Source organism: Mastigoproctus giganteus, chromosome 12, assembly GCF_048544385.1.
Source record: "Mastigoproctus giganteus isolate SK-2022 chromosome 12, ASM4854438v1, whole genome shotgun sequence".
Taxonomy (NCBI): domain Eukaryota; kingdom Metazoa; phylum Arthropoda; class Arachnida; order Uropygi; family Thelyphonidae; genus Mastigoproctus; species Mastigoproctus giganteus.
The window spans coordinates 46,219,630-46,235,852 of NC_143586.1; the positions used below are offsets into that span (position 1 = coordinate 46,219,630).

At 36.3% G+C, this 16,223-nt stretch overlaps 1 protein-coding gene across 1 annotated transcript in view; it reads left to right on the forward strand.

Annotated features, from left to right (window-relative positions):
• Window positions 1-3,904: 3,904 nt before the first annotated feature.
• The window catches only part of lace (serine palmitoyltransferase long chain base subunit), an 84,522-nt gene continuing 72,203 nt past the window's right edge, over window positions 3,905-16,223 (forward strand). The window contains exon 1 of the mRNA XM_090385756.1: window positions 3,905-4,054. Within this exon, the coding sequence (XP_090241882.1) occupies window positions 3,905-4,054 (150 nt within the window). The remainder of the gene's footprint in view (window positions 4,055-16,223) is intronic.

Below are 16,223 nucleotides of genomic sequence, written 5' to 3' on the forward strand. Positions count from 1 at the left end.
GCAAATGTGGGAACCACAGGTGGCGCCTGACCCTAACACTGCACACTATATCTCAAACAGTTTCAGGAATTTTGAGACCAGTGCCAGTTGTAGGAAACTTTTCAAATGAATTTTTAGGCAGGCACAAGGTATCTGAAAAATATTTGAAGCAACTTCTATACCTGATATTTTCAAGAGTTCACAAATAATGTAATGAACTGTAATCATAAACAAGCATAATATTTTTCCTTGTTTATTCTTGTAATTCTTTTCTTATATCGGGTGTCTTCTGTTAAGATATTTTATCGAACAAGCACTGCAGCAAAGATATTTTCAGGTAGAATAACAGTTCGAATAAACAGAATAAAATAAATAAATAAAAATTAGTACAGCGCCTACTTCCAGCCTTTCTGTACAGAAAGAAGTAAGGTAAAGATAGCGAAACTACCAAGCCGCCAGGTTGCCATCATGGATGCACCATCTATGGCTGGTTTGGTATTAGTATTAATGTGACGGGCGGATCGTCCAGATATCTTTGGGGAACCCAAAATTTATAATTCAATATCTAGTAGGGTCAACTTTTGCACAATAGAGCCCATACAAATTGTAGTCTAGCTTCACATTTCACCATTGTTCCATCAGGATATTTGTCAACTGCTGTATTGTACAGAACCGAACTTAACTGAACTAATCCAAAGAGCCTTTTCCAATACATCACAGACATTCTCGATTGGATTCAAATCTGTAAAATTAGTTGGCCAGTATAGACGATGAAAATCTTGGGAATGTTCCTCGAACCATTAAGGTGAAATTTTTATGGCAGATAATTGCGTTATTATCTTGAAAGAATCCATTGCAATACGGGTAAAAACGAAAGATTGCAGGATGAAGTTGGTTCGATATGATAGAAAGGTATTCATAGGAGGTAGCATGATCTTTTAACGGTACGAGCTTACCCGATTCGTACAAACTGAACATACCCCATATTTCATGCCATGACACCACCTCCAGCCACTTGAACGGTGGACACGAGAAAGCAGCGTTCATATGGGCAACACTACTGCCAAATTCCAGATTCTTCTTCTTATTCTCCTGCTGCATACATCGGTCTATCTTTGTATAAACTGAATTTTTCAATCATTTGCTGCTCACTGGACTTTCTACTTTAACACATCATTCGCTTTAAATTCCTACAGTACCGACTTTCTGCCGCATTTCTTCTTTTAGAACTGCATTCTCCTTTCGTCGTCCACTCATTGTATACTTTCGAGATGGTTGCTTTCGACATATCAGTGATTTCTTTCGTTTTCTCAATTATGGTTCCTTAAACGTGCTCCAACAGTAGCACTTTTCTAAAAATCGGAAAGATTACCCGTCTTCACTATGACCAGATTGACTAAGAAGTTCCAGGAAAGCGTACTGTAGTTATCTGCTAAGAGGGAACATTTGATCATATCATGTGACGACTTACATTTGCATAACCTCCCTTAATATCAATAATCGGTGTTAATAGCTGTTAACACCGATTATTGAAAGTTTCTAACTTTTTCGGCCGATTAATGTAGATGTGCTGGATTACTGAAGAGGTAGATATATATTTCTCTGCCCACAAGCTAGTAGTTTCCGACCCACGTAACACCGCATTGATAGCATCACAAAATATTCTTACACGCTTTTTATTTAAGGGTATCCCATCCGTTTAGAAGCAATCTCCCCTATTAATAAGCACCGACTGCGCTTAGAAAAATTCTACTCCATAAACTTTTCACAGTCTCTCCAGGACCGAATTGATTGACAAGGCTCTCATCATATTCTTCCTCCTATTGTGTCTGGGCAGGATTGCAGAAACTTTCAAATTTAATTGTAACTCGCGACTTTTTCCCAACATTGCCCTATACTCGTTTAGTAATTCCTCAGATCTCTTACTCTTACTTTACATCATTGCCAACGTGTCCAACATTACCTTTCTTTCCCTTAAAATATATCAGCTATATAACATAATCTACTTTTGCCTCTAAGACATATCCTAGTCCTATTCCACTCGTAATTTTTGCAAACTCAATATAATAACTATTATATTAAGGCCACTCATAATTTCTAATATATTATGCATAATATATGGGCATAATATATTATGCCCATATATATATATTATGTCTGTAAATTGCGTGTGTTCTCTGGTCGATTTGCCTGTTTTGCTAGCCGAAAAAAACCACAGTTTTTGGGATAAAAACCTTGCTATATATCCTGAGGCGGACTAATTCAGCCACGGAGCGAAAAAAGCCCATTAATGTTCCTCGCATCATCGACAGGATTCGAACCCGGGCGTTTACCTCACGGTGTGGGGAGGACGGAGACGATACCACTGTGCTACCGCGCAGACCGTCATTTTCGCAATTATATTTTCCATTTCCCTATCAGTAGAGTCGCTGACAATAACTACCTCATGTGGGACAGTGCATTCTGCCCTGGGGATTGTCGCTGTGTTGTCTGATGCCCAAGTGATGGTTCTGTGTTAAGTTGGTCAGCTGAGAGAGTGATTGACCGCCCATTTAAATTCCTTTGAGAGAATCGATCCTGTTTTTCTAGCTCTCATAGGCGCCCATCAGAACGTTGAATTCGAAACGAATTTCATCATATTCTTTGCACCCATCATAAATATACTTACACCTCGTAGCTTTAGTTTACTTGTTTTGAATCCAGTGAAATCTATTTGGTCCTGTCTCTCTCTCTGCTCTTGCTGTTGTCTTTTATGTGCCAAGCGCCAAAATAACTAAGGCTATATGTTGCATGTAATTGTGTGGTTTCCTTGGTGGGTTTATTATTTGCTGGACACAAAACCGAAGTTTCCGAGAGATAAGATGTGGAAAGAGCGATTTTAACCACAGTGCTGCTGGATCTGAAGTAACTACCTTTCTGTCCCAAAGGGATTCATTAAGATATAATAATAATAATTATTATTATTATTATTAGCCATATGAGCCATATGGTGCAAGGAAGCCTGAGGATTATGCTGCACCAGCCAAAAAAAAAATTCTGAATTACCCCGAGAGAGAGAGAGAGAGAGAGAGAGAGAGAGAGATAATATCCAGCTCAGGACTCTAGGTGTGCCAAGCCTATACTCACCAAATGTAAGTCCCTGGGGTTAAATTTATGAAGTTGTATTTTAGAACCCTCTTAATGTATACACATTCGATGGAGTGGGTTGATTATCTATCCTCCCACCCCACATAATTAAAGCTGTGCGGCATCATTGTCTTGTGTTTGTGAATTCACTGTATTCTTTACTCTGTCTGTCTGGTTTGAGGGATGAAAAACCCGGCATGTGTAACAAACAAACAAAAAAACCGGAAAAAAAAAAAAAAAAACCATGTAGCTCTTGTTTGAGATCGACTTACTCACGTGTGAAGAATACCATTAATGTTCCTTTCCTCCCTATGGAAGTATTTCTCGACTTCGACAGGAATCGAACCTAATTCTTTTCAACACAGTGACCGAAAATGCAATGCTGTTCATTGCACATTCTGTATCTACTGTAAAAAAAAAAAAAAAAAAAAATATATATATATATATATATATATATATATATATATTTATTATTTAATTATTACCATGAATAATTTTTATTCATAGCAATGTAATAAACAATAATTAAAATATAATTTTTCATTATTATACTATTATTTGATCAGTATATAATTTTCAATGTTTTTACTTGCTTCTTTGATGCACATCATTTGAATTAATATCAATGATTTATAGTTTTACTTCCTTAATCATTTGTCAAATACATGTAGTGGCGTTACTTCGTTTTCACGCTGTTGAGTTGTATTGCGTGAAAACCCTGTCCTGTCTTTTGCGCGCAGGTGTGGTTGTTATTTTGTTTGGTGCAGTAAGAAGATTTATTTCTACTTTATTCGGTAATATGGTTTCTGAACGGGAAGAAATGAAAACTGTAAATGGGAAGAGTTACTTAAAAAATTCATCGCCACCTGTTAAAAATAAATTTACTGTAGTGCAGAGAAATGGAATAATCAGTCATTCTGTCAAGGATCAGATGAACTCTAAGAGTAAGGTAAGGGGGTCATTAGTTGATGAACTTTTCGTTCAAGTATATCTCACCGTTGCGTATTACTGTGGTGATATATCTGCTCTCCATTAGTCAAAGCAAGGATTTTTTTTTAAAGATTAAGTAATCACTGGACGCAATGATTTTTCGCATCTCTCTTAATTGTCAACAATAACATTTAATTTAAAATAAAAATTAGATTTTGTATACCGGCTGGTTGTTCATTTTTCACTATTATTTGTAATGTGCAGTTTCGCCTTATCTCTCACCATAATTAATGTTTCAAAATTTTATTTTGTTCACTTGTGTGTTTATCAGGGACGGATAAGCACAGGGATCCGGTAAATTTATGGTTGGGTATCAAGTGCCACAGGGATCCGGTAAATTTACGTGGTGGAGTGCCGACCGGGCTAGCCGGTTGGGTAAAGTGCCTGCCTGGCAACCCAAAGGTCGCGGGTTCGAATCTCGCCTCGGGCTTGGATCAAAGTACTGCAGAAACCATGGGAGGTGCATTATGGCCACAGAAGCCGATGCGCCAACAACTACCAAAAAAAAAAAAAAAAAAAAAAATGTGGTGGAGTATCAAGTTCTACGTGGTGGAGTATCAAGTTCTACTTGATACTCCACCACGTTTTTTTTTTTTTTTGTTCTATTTGAACAAAAGGATACGTGGGGTATCAAGTTCTACTTGATACCCCACCACATAAATTTACCGGATTCGTATGACCTAATCCTTTCCTGCATTTGATGCATGGGGTGGGGGTATCAAGTTCTACTTAAAATCTAGTATGGGTTGGGGTATCAAGTAGAATTTTATATCCCACCCCATGATAAAGAAAAAAGTTAATATAACTTCATGGAACTTAAAAATGTTATTCTTAAATTTATGAAAAAAGTTTGGTAAAAATATAAATTTATTGCGTTATTCATGTTTGAAGATTTTTGATACATTGACTGTTTTGGTCCACTTGGTTTATCATTTGTTCACAATCTGATATGCGAGTTGTAGAGGTTGATAAATTCGAAGCTTACCTTAATAAAAATCTGTGTTATAAAATTAGAAATATAAGTAGCCTTCAGTCATGCAGCCCTTCAAGCCAATATTTACCTCCATTGCATTTATCACTTGCATTGAATCTAGTTCTTCCATCAACAAATCACTTCATCTTCCAGCATGTCGAGCTTCTTATTATTTTTTTGGATTACTCTTAAATGAAACACATTTTATATATACATAATTTACATTACTAATTTTTTTAAAAATTTTTGTTTAAAAATGGCACTTCTGTATTTTCCAACTAGCCTGGAATATAACCCCTCTCTACTTATTCCATTTCTTTAAATATTTACTGCTTTAATCTAGTTGTTAAGTGTCTATTGATAAAATGTGATAATCTGTCCAACCTTATTTGGCCTGGCTGGATGCCTCTTGTATATTTATGAGGAATATTTATGTGGGAGAAAAGTTAATATAACTTCATGTAACTACCAAATTTCCTATGGTATCTAGAGTAGAACCCGATTAAGTTTTCCAATGGAGTGGAGGTTTAGAACTTCTTACAAAGGAAAACTTCTTAGAAGGAAAATGACATAAGGGTATGAAATAACTACACAATAAAAATAAAAGATATGCATACATATCTCGGTGGGTTTATTATTTTAAGTACTATTTCAGATATAAGTTAAAGATGATTTTTAAGTACTATTTCAGAATTTATAAATATTTTACTCTGCCTATGGGAAAGAGTTTTAAACTGAGGCTATCTAGTTGCTTAATATTCTGTTCATTAAACTCATTACCAAGTTGGAAGGATGAATTCCAAAAGAGTTTATCCTTCTGACTATAACCCTTCAAATTAGAAAAGTATAATATAATCAGTATATTTAATAATTATATATTATATTATAATCAATATAATTAATATTTGTAGTGTTAAAATAAAACTTCCAAGGAGGGATGAATAATTAGGACCAATAATTAGATAGACAAAAATACAGTTATTCTTTAAAGAAATATCAAAAATACTAATGGTATCTACAGAAATAAAGTATTATAAATTACTTTTAACATATTTTAAAAGGTCACAATTTCAATAAGACACAGCAATAATCCACTTAGTAATTCTGAACTGTTCAGAACAATCAGAACTTAATGGCAAATGCTTCACTGTGCTTCACATGGGCGACGCTATCCAATTATGGATATTAATGAAAATGATTGCAATATGCCACTTCCATTATATCAAAATGTTTATACTAAAAAGGTTTTAGGGCTGAAAGCCCCAGGCTACATAAAATTCACTAATCAAACAAGTTAGTGCACAGCGTCATTTTAATTCAAAGTAAATCAACAAAGTAGGTAAAATGGCATTGGCATTGTTTTTGTTACGTCTCATATTGTGAATGCCTTCATGAGTTGCTTTGATATTGCACTATCTTGAATAAGCAATGCTTCGCCAGTGGAGAAGACTAATGTTATTTATTCTCACCGTATACCACCACCACTCTGGTTGGTGGGGAGGTTTACTTATTCTGTTTGCCGTGAATAAGTAATGTTAGTCTTTGCTACTGGCGAAGTATTGCTTATTCAAGGTAGTGCGATATCAGGGAAACCCATTGTGAAGGCATTCACAATATGAGACGTAACAAAAATGATGCCATTTTACCTATTTCGGTGATTTACTGCAAACTGAAATGATGCTATGCATAAATTTGTTTGATTACCAAAATTTTATATTTAATATTAATTAATATTTTTTTAATATCAAAATAGAGAATTTCTGTATTTAAAAAATGCATTAAGTGGGAAAACGTCATTATAATAATACACTGTAATTCTTTATTGCACACTTTATGCGGGGAAAGCCTTTTACCTGGGAAACTTCTTATATGGGAAAATAATACAGTACAATATATAGAGTTGATAATGGGAATGAAACCGAACCTAGTACAGGGGAAAACTTCTTATCTGGGTTCTACTGTATATATAAGCCAGAGGAAATTTGGTAGTTACGTTACATTAACTTTGCCCCCCACCCTTAACTAACTCCTCAAAATTCAGCCAGGCCAAAAAAAAAAAAGGTTGGATATATTATCTACGTGGAGGTATTATGCTACACATACAGGGTGATCAAGCAGGCCAGATTTCAGGAACACGTATTACAGATATTTTTGCTCTATATAAGTATAAGATAATGTCCAAAGAAATTGCTTACTAGGTCTTAACTCAGTACTGTTATTGAGTTAAGTACACCAGTGTGATATAGCAATGGGTACAGATACAGAATAAATTTTTAGTTAATCTTTATTATTATTATTTTACCAGTTTGCATACAACCAAATTTAGTTTTTAAAATAGCGACCTTATGACTGCATGCATGGTACCATTGAACATTCCTACTGCATGTGTATCATTTCATTTCTGATGCCAACAGAGGCTTCTTCATGTATAGCCTGTACTAATTGCCACTTTGTCTCTAGCTTTTCACAGTGGTACTCCCCACACTGTATGCAACCAAAGAGGAAGAAGTTGGCCCTGCCGTGGGTCCACCTTTCCCTATCCATTTTCCTTGATAATTTTCATTCAAATTTCAATTTCATTCAATTTGCCAAAATGTGGAGATGCACCACCATGTATCCACATCCATCCTTGTGTGGAAAGTGTTACATTCTCTAAATACAGTGTAGTTAATTTTCTAGAAAAGCTGTTTCATTTCTAGAAAAGTTTTGTAATTGTTGTTAAATGCAGCTGTTAAATGTTCCTTGATAAAATGTGGTCCAAGTAGATAATTTATTAATATAGTTCTGGCAAACATTTTTGGCTAGCTGGTTTTTTTTTTGTATATTTTTAAGAAGTTGGAGGGCACTGCAAAAAAAGAAAAAAAAATTTAATATTTACTAAAAACAAGCATGCGCACGTGTGTGTGTGTGTGTGTGTGTGTATATTATGTGTAATTTTAGACTAATGCATGTTATGGCGTGGGATCGGAAATTATGTGAGATTAGATGAATTGTTCAATTGCAGTACAGGCAGATTAAGCCTATATGGCACTGATTAATGATATGTGTACCTAAAGGGTAATTTGTTAGCAATGTATTTGCTTGTGTTTAATCTAATGCTAAAAACTAAAAGTAATATTACTGTATCTCTTCAATCATGTAGACATCTGAATTATAAATTACTGGAATAAGTTACCTACATGGGTGGTTGAGGCTGACAGTTTGAGGAAATTCAAAGGTCAGCTGGATGGACAGTTACCTACGGTAGGAGGCAAAAGCACAGGTTCTGTTTCCTTTTCTTTTATTATTTATTAATTATTTATTTTATTTAATTTTATTATCTTTCTATACATTAAAATAATTTTCCTCCTAATGATATTTATTCAGCCAATGGGAGAAGAGGGATGTGGCTTATGTGTAATACATAACAAATACAAAAATATGGAACAGAAGCTTGTTTTACTTGAACAGAAGGGCAACAAGATTAGTGAATGGAACAAAGGGGTGCTCTTACGAAGAAAGGCTTAAGTTTTGCAAATTACAGTGCCTGGAGACTAGGCACCAGCGAGGTGATCTGATAGAGGTGTATAAAGCCTTGAATGGTTTGAGCATGCTCAATGCTGATGGGATTCTTCCTCTTGCTCAGAATAATCACCTGAGAGGGCATAAATTCAAATTGAGGAAAGACAGATGTAGGATAGACGTGAGGAAATTTGCCTTTAGCCAGCGGGTGGTTGTTTGCTGGAATAGACTTCCATCCCTTGTCGTGGAAGTTGATAGCCTAAATAAGTTTAAGGCTCAGCTGGACAGGTATTTCGAACGAACAGAGGGTTGAAGTGGAAGTGGTTATTTTTTATTTATTTATTTATTTTTTTGGCTGATGCTGCATAAGCTTGCTTTCTTGCATCTAATGCCTCTACTAATGCTAATGCTACTGTAGTAAAACAAGCTTCTGCTTAAGTGTGGTCATGTGCTATGTTTGTCTAACATGACCACGTGGTACCATTCTTGATTTCCACATGTAAAGTATTTATTGAAATAAACTAAATGCAACAAGGCATAATATTTTAAGATTCTATATTTATTATCTCTCTATATGTTAAAAAAGTTTTCCTCCTAGTGATATTTATTCGAGCCAATGGGAGAAGAGAGCGAGGCAATTACGTCACTACAAATGCAATTAATTATTGACAACTGTGAACATACCTCGTGCATGTGCTTCACTATCTAACATTTGATGTTCCATTGTAACGTTTTTTGTATATTAAGGAATATTATATATTTGTACAAATAGTTTAGTAATTTGTAAATATTTTAAATATTTGTATAGTTCGTAGTTCAGTTAAATGTTTTAGTCCTGCTCTTTCGGATGCAACAATATTCCTCATGCATTATGGGAACCTGAAGCAAAAGGCCTTTTCCTAAGTGACCTATGTTAGTGCAGTTAAATAATTGCATAGTGATATTTATTCCACCTTGAAAATGTCACGCACTACAAATGTACAGGTAAATAATTACATAGGTCTTATATTTTCTTATTATGCGACACAGAGCTGAATGGAAAATAAAAATAAAATAACAAGTTGCAGTTAAAACAAATGTTTTAATGTTTTATGTTTTTATTTGTTTTAAAACAAATGTTTTAATGTTTATTCTTATAAAATATAAAAATAATGAATCCAGAGCACACAGGCCTTTTCAATTATATATAAATTACGTAAGTCATTTCCTCATTACATGTCGATCACAGTGACATAGTGTTTTTTTGTGTGGCGGCACCGGGGGTCTTCTCCAACTCTGCATTTTTACTCTGTGTAGAATTCAATACTCTGCATAAGGCCAGGGTGCATGCTAGTGTGTGTTTTGTGAAGTGTGGGTTGTGTTGGGGAGGCTGTGGAGAGCCACAAACAGTCCCAGTTTCCATCACTGCCATGGAGAGGCAGGCCAGGACACATTAGGAGGGAAGAAAGCTCTGGCAGGGTGAACCTTGTGGTAGCCTAGGCATCTAAGGAGAGCCCAAAAAAAAAAAAAAAAAAATATTGGAAAGGAGATAATGGGGAGATAGGAAGAGGGTAGGATAAAAGGGGCAGAGAACAGAGGGGACAGTGTTAAGGCACTCACCTGATTTAAAAGGGGAGACAGTAAGGGGACCCCTGGTACAGGATGCCCATCTTGGTCCAGAGAGTGGGAGTTGAAATTGGGTGGTGGGGTGAGCCACCAGACAAAAGGGGGAAGGAGACTCAACCACCCCCAGGTGGTAGGAATAAAAGAACATAGGGAAAGAGATTCCTATGGTGGAGGTGATTTTTGCAGTTCTGTCCCACACTGGCTTGGGGGCTACCCTAATAGCCAGTTTCAGCATGCCAGCTAGGAAAAGCTACAGCATGATGTCAGCTTGGATAACCATGAGGCCCCTGAGGGCCTGCATAGTCATCAGTTTGTCCGGTGAAGAGGCTAAGATAAAATATACAGTTAATAATAACTTTCGTTCATGTAACATTCACACAATTTTACTTCTTATAGTTTTTTCTTACACATTCTATTTTCTTTTATATATTAGATTAGATATTGATCTGTGCGTTTCAACAGGTGTCTTTTACGTAGAAAAGATTTGTCTTACTCTAACATACCTCTACGTATTACGTAGAAAAGTGTGCACGGGGGTTGGGGAGCAGGGACAGAGCCCCCAGTTGTTATTATTATTATAATTAGCCATATGGTGCAAGGAAGCCTGAGGCTTATGCTGCACCAGCCAAAAAAAAAAAAAATTTCTGAGTTACCCTGAGAGAGAGAGAGGGAGTTAGAAGTAGAATGATGATACTCTCTCTCTCTCTCTCTCTCTCTCTTTCTCTCTCAGAGTAATTCAGGAATTTTTTTTTTTTTTTTTTTGGCTGATGCAGCATAAGCCTCAGGCTTCCTTGCACCATATAGCTAATAATAATAATATCCAGCTCTCTAACCTGGGTGTGCCATGCCCATACTCACCAGATGTGAGCCCCTAGATACACCATAGACAACTCTTAAAGAAAAACTATGAACGTAGTGTGAAAGGCAGCCACCGACGAAAATCCAACTAGGTTTGAAAAGGTCCGTCTAGGTGGTGGTGCCCACCGAGAATAGTCTTCTCTATTAGTGAAGCGTTACTTATTTGGAGTAGTGCAATCGTTGGTAACTCGTTGTGAAGGATGAGCACAATATGAGATACAGATGAAATGATGCCTTTCACACTACTAATTTTTCTTGGTAATTTAGATGTTCACAAACTCTAGCTAGCTCCAGTTTTCCAGTTACAGAGATCCAGCTGGTCAAGATGCCAAAGCTTTTTTGATTACTCTTGATTAGTAATCAAGCCAAACTGTTTTGAGCAAACTAAGGGTACAAAACTTTCTTCTTGTCCAAGTGGTATCAAGCCTTCTGGTCACTGTCCAAAATTGTTTACTACTACTCTCATACTATATATCCTCCTCTGTTCCATCTAATAGTCCTGTTGCATTCTCAGCTTTATCCATATTGCTATCCTGCTTTTCTTCTAATGCTTGTATCGATGATCTTCATAAATCACCTTGGTAAATTACCCATTATGCCCCATTCAGTGACTCCAGTGTCTTTAATAGGATGGTAGAAGAATTCAGAACAATCTTGACTAAGAAAACTTTAGGTCCTGATGGCATTTCTACACTTGATTCCAAAACCTGTGTTCCTGAGCTTGCTCCTGTTTTGTGTTTGCCTTTTTATGCTTTATCATTGGTATTTTTCATTCTGCATGGACATTTTCTTATATCAGTCAGTTCCTGAAAAGTTGAAAATCCCCTCCAGTTATTGTCCCATTGCACTTACCTCTACTTTTTCCAAAGTAATGGAGAACTCTATCCACCACCAACTCTCAAAAAGTCTCAAGCTTAAACCCGATCAATGATGATTTCCACTATGGATTCTCTCACTGTCAATCCACTGGTAATGTATTGGCTTGTATTACTCATATTTGAACAAGTTTGGTGAAGCTCAATCTGTTATTCTTGACATTTCTAAGGCTTTTGATTTTGTTTGGTATGAAGGTCTTCTTAACAAGCTCCCATTGGTGCCTCCTTAGCCAGGTGGGCAGGAGCTGCAGTGCATAACACACACTTCTTGATTAGACCGGGGTTCGAGCCCTTGACTATCAAATATGGAGGATGCGGAAAGGTCAGAGAATGACTACCGCATATCCCCAGAGCAATATGGCCTTAGTTGCTAATGCTCCTAAAAACCAAATAACAACAACAAGCTCCCATCTTATTGATTGCCATCTGTTTTTTACAGTCAGGTAGCCAGTTTTCTCTCTGGTCATTCACTTTGAATGACAGTAAATGGCCCAGTCTTCTAATTTCTCAAGTAATGCTGGTGTTCCCCAAGGTTCTGTTTTTTTTTCTACTCTTGGTCTCATATATTAATGACCACCTTCCTCTGACTGGAAATCCTATCCATAATTTTTTTCAATGACAGTATACTACATTCCACTTTCTAGTTTGAGGAACCTTGCCCTAAAACAGCTTAAACTTGTTAAATATCCAACACCAATTCCTTAAATGCCAATCTCCAGATATTTCTCTAGTGATCCAAAGAAAACTTATTTAACATCAAGTCCTAAAATTTAGTTCTGTCTTTTCTGTTATTACAAAAAAAAAAAAGAATATATTGCTTTCATGCTTATCTTTTATTATACCTACATTTCTATATGAACTCATATATGTGAACTGGGGATTACTCTGATTTATAATCACTCTTGGCATAAGCATATCTGAAAATATTGCTTCTTCTGCATCAAAAAGAATCCCCCCCCCTCAATATTACTTTTCCTCTAAACAGCTGCTGATTGCACAAATCTGAAATCTGCCCTACCATGGAATATTGTTCCAGCATCAGGGGTGGTTCCCTCCAAATCTCTCTCAAATTCTTTGATGTTATTCAGAAGACTGATATCAAAGAACAGGTGAAGACCTTCATCTGTTCTTTGAAATGATCTTTCTTTACATGTATTTCTTAAAAATTATAATGTTTATTAATGGTCTTACAAGGTCTCTCCATCTGTCTCATAGTTGTTCAGTTTTTGCTGCATACTTTTTCTATAGATATTTCTATGGGCACTGTTCTTCTCAGTTGGCATTTGAAGTTCCACCGCTTTCTTCCATATCAATCCACACACACATGCTGCAACCAGTCAACATCCATCCACAGTCCAACTCTAAACTCATAGAACTAACTCTTGCTCTTCCTTGTTTATCTCTTCTACTTCTGTTATTTGAGACAATTTTTCTTTACATGTATTTCTTGAAAATATCATGTATCTTCTGTCTTCTCAACCTTCAGCCTGTGCACAGTACTAAGTACTAAAGTAATACTTTGTGTTTGGGTTTTTTTCATCATTAAACAAAAAAAAATGACTTATCTGCATGCAGCAATCAAAGTTCTTAAATGGGTCAAAAACAAAGTCTTCTGAATTTCAATGCAAAAGATACTGTAAGAAGTATATTCAAGATCCAGATCGAGAGCTAAAGAACAGGAAATCCCAATAACACTTTAAGTATATAATTAAGTAGATAAAAAAAAATTGCCCTTAGGAATTGTAAAATACTTAAAAACTGTTGAGGTAATTAAGTATCTTAAGTATTTTGTTCTGCAGCAATGCAGAAAAAAATGCTCTCAGTATTTGCTGGATGATACCTTCCACTTCATTGGCGGTGTTCATGCATACACTCTCACTATTAGGTGCCTCTGTAGCCAGGTGGGCAGGAGCAGCAGTGCGTAGCACACGCTTCTTGATTAGACTGGGGTTCAAGCCCGTGACCACCAAATACGGAGGGTGCGGAAAGGTCAGGGAATGACCACCGCATATCCCCGGAGCAATATGGCCTTAGTTGCTAATGCTCCTAAAAACCAAATAACAACAATATCACTGTCACTATTAGATTTGTGTACAATTTTTATAAGATCCTGACTTTATTATGGAGCACTAGTGTACAACTGACAAATCAAGTACCTTAAAATGACTAGTTTTTATACACTATGATATGCTTCACATAGCTCTAGGAGCATACCACACCCCTATAGTTCAAAGTCTCTACACTAAAGCTTTTGAACCTCCAGTTCACCTCATAACACAAACACTGCTTTTAAATTATGCTTTTGACACTGTTGCGCAAACTCAAAATTCAATGCATACCAAGCCATTCTGTGTTGGAAAGGGTTTATGCTGCAAAATTGGAAAATATTTGTAGGGTGCATTTGAAGACCTTCCAAACAGCAAGCATATGCCCAAAATATCCACACCTTCCTTTTAAGGTTACTTGATTTTAGTATTAGTATTAGTAATGGCCACATGGTGCAAGAAAGCCTATGGCTTATGCTGCACCAGCCAAAAAAAAAAAAAAAAAATCCAAACAAACAAAAAAAAAAAAAAATAATAATGATTTAATAAAAAAAAAAAGGAAATTAAACCTATCATCCTATGCGCTTCCCTTACCTGAAGGTACTATCCAGATGACCTTTGAATTTCCCAAAACTGTTGGCCTCTACCACCCATGAAGGCAACTTCCATAGCCATTTTTTAAAATTCAAATAGCTGTAACTCCATAATCATTCAGAACAGGCACATATTTATATGAACTTTTTTTTTTTTACCATATATGCTGGTTGGTGTATAAGTAGACTCTAGTTGTTGCCTTGAAAATTTGTGCTTTGTCATATATTCACCACATAGTATGATTGCCTTTTTTAGTATCATCTTTTGCGCCGACCAGGCTAGCTGGGTAGGTAAAGTGCCTGTCGAACCCAAAGGTTGTGGGTTCGAATCCCGCCTCGGGCTTAGATCAAAGTAGTGCAAAAACCTTGGGAGGTGCATTATGGCCACAGAAGCCAATGCATCAACAACTAACAAAGAAAAAAAAAAAAAAAAAGTATCTTTTGTACCTTGTATAGTGTTGAATTACAATAAAGTAATTCAACATGAAGAACTCAGTTTAATTTTTAATCCAATTATTTCTGCTCTTTCTTTTAAAAGTTTGTTTTGTGACATTTTATTACACTTCACATTAAACTGTAAACAGAGTGGTAAGATATTTCTGCAGTAACCCTTTGTGTAGTACATGTTTGTGCAGTTCAGTATCATGAACCCAAATTTGGAGGCCCAGATGATGACATAGCATTCCTCCTATTGACGCTGAATTTAAGAAAAATGCATGGGATGCATATAAATTATCAAGCGACTCAGAAGCCTATGGCAGATATAAGCTAGTCTGTAATCAGGTCACAAAGGAGGTTAGGCAGGCGAAGGCAGATTACGAGAAATCCTTGGCAAAAGATGCTAAGAAAAACAGAAAGGATTTCTTTACTTATATGAACTCTAAAAGGAAGGGGATGAATCTGATTGGTCCACTTGACATCGATGGTTCGACCGTTGATGATGATCCTGCTCAGATAGCAAACAAACTGAATGCGTATTTTGCATCTACATTCACACATGAGGAGTTATTAAGATTTGAAAATGGCAGAAGGTTATCAAATTGTAGCAGGATACTTAATGATTTTGTAATAACTGAGAGCAAAGTGGAGGAGAAATTGTTGAAGTTAAACATAAGAAAAGCACCTGGGGTGGATGGGATCTATCCAGTTATATTAAAGGAGGCGGCAAAGCAACTAAGCAAACCCTTAGCCATAATTATGAGAGCATCCTTGGACTCAGGGGAGGTTCCCACGGACTGGAGATGTGCAAATGTATCCCCAATTCATAAAGGGGGATCGAAGGGTGACACGAGTAATTACAGACCAGTTTGTTTAACTTCTGTTCTGGGTAAAATAATGGAGTCGCTGGTTAAAGATGCATTGCAGGATCATCTAGACAAAACTGCAGCAATAATTCAGACACAGCATGGGTTTGTTAAGGGAAAGTCTTGTCTGACAAATTTGATTGGATATTATGATATGGTTACAAAAGAACTGGATGCAAAAAATAATTTTGATATCGTATATTTGGATTTCAGGAAAGCTTTTGACACTATTGTGCATGGAAGACTATTGTTCAAATTGGAGCAGAATGGTATTAAGGGTAAGTTGCTACAATGGATAAAAGGATGGGTAAGTGGGAGAAGACAGAGGGGTGGTAATCAATGGGTGCTGCTCTTCATGGACTAATGTTATTAGT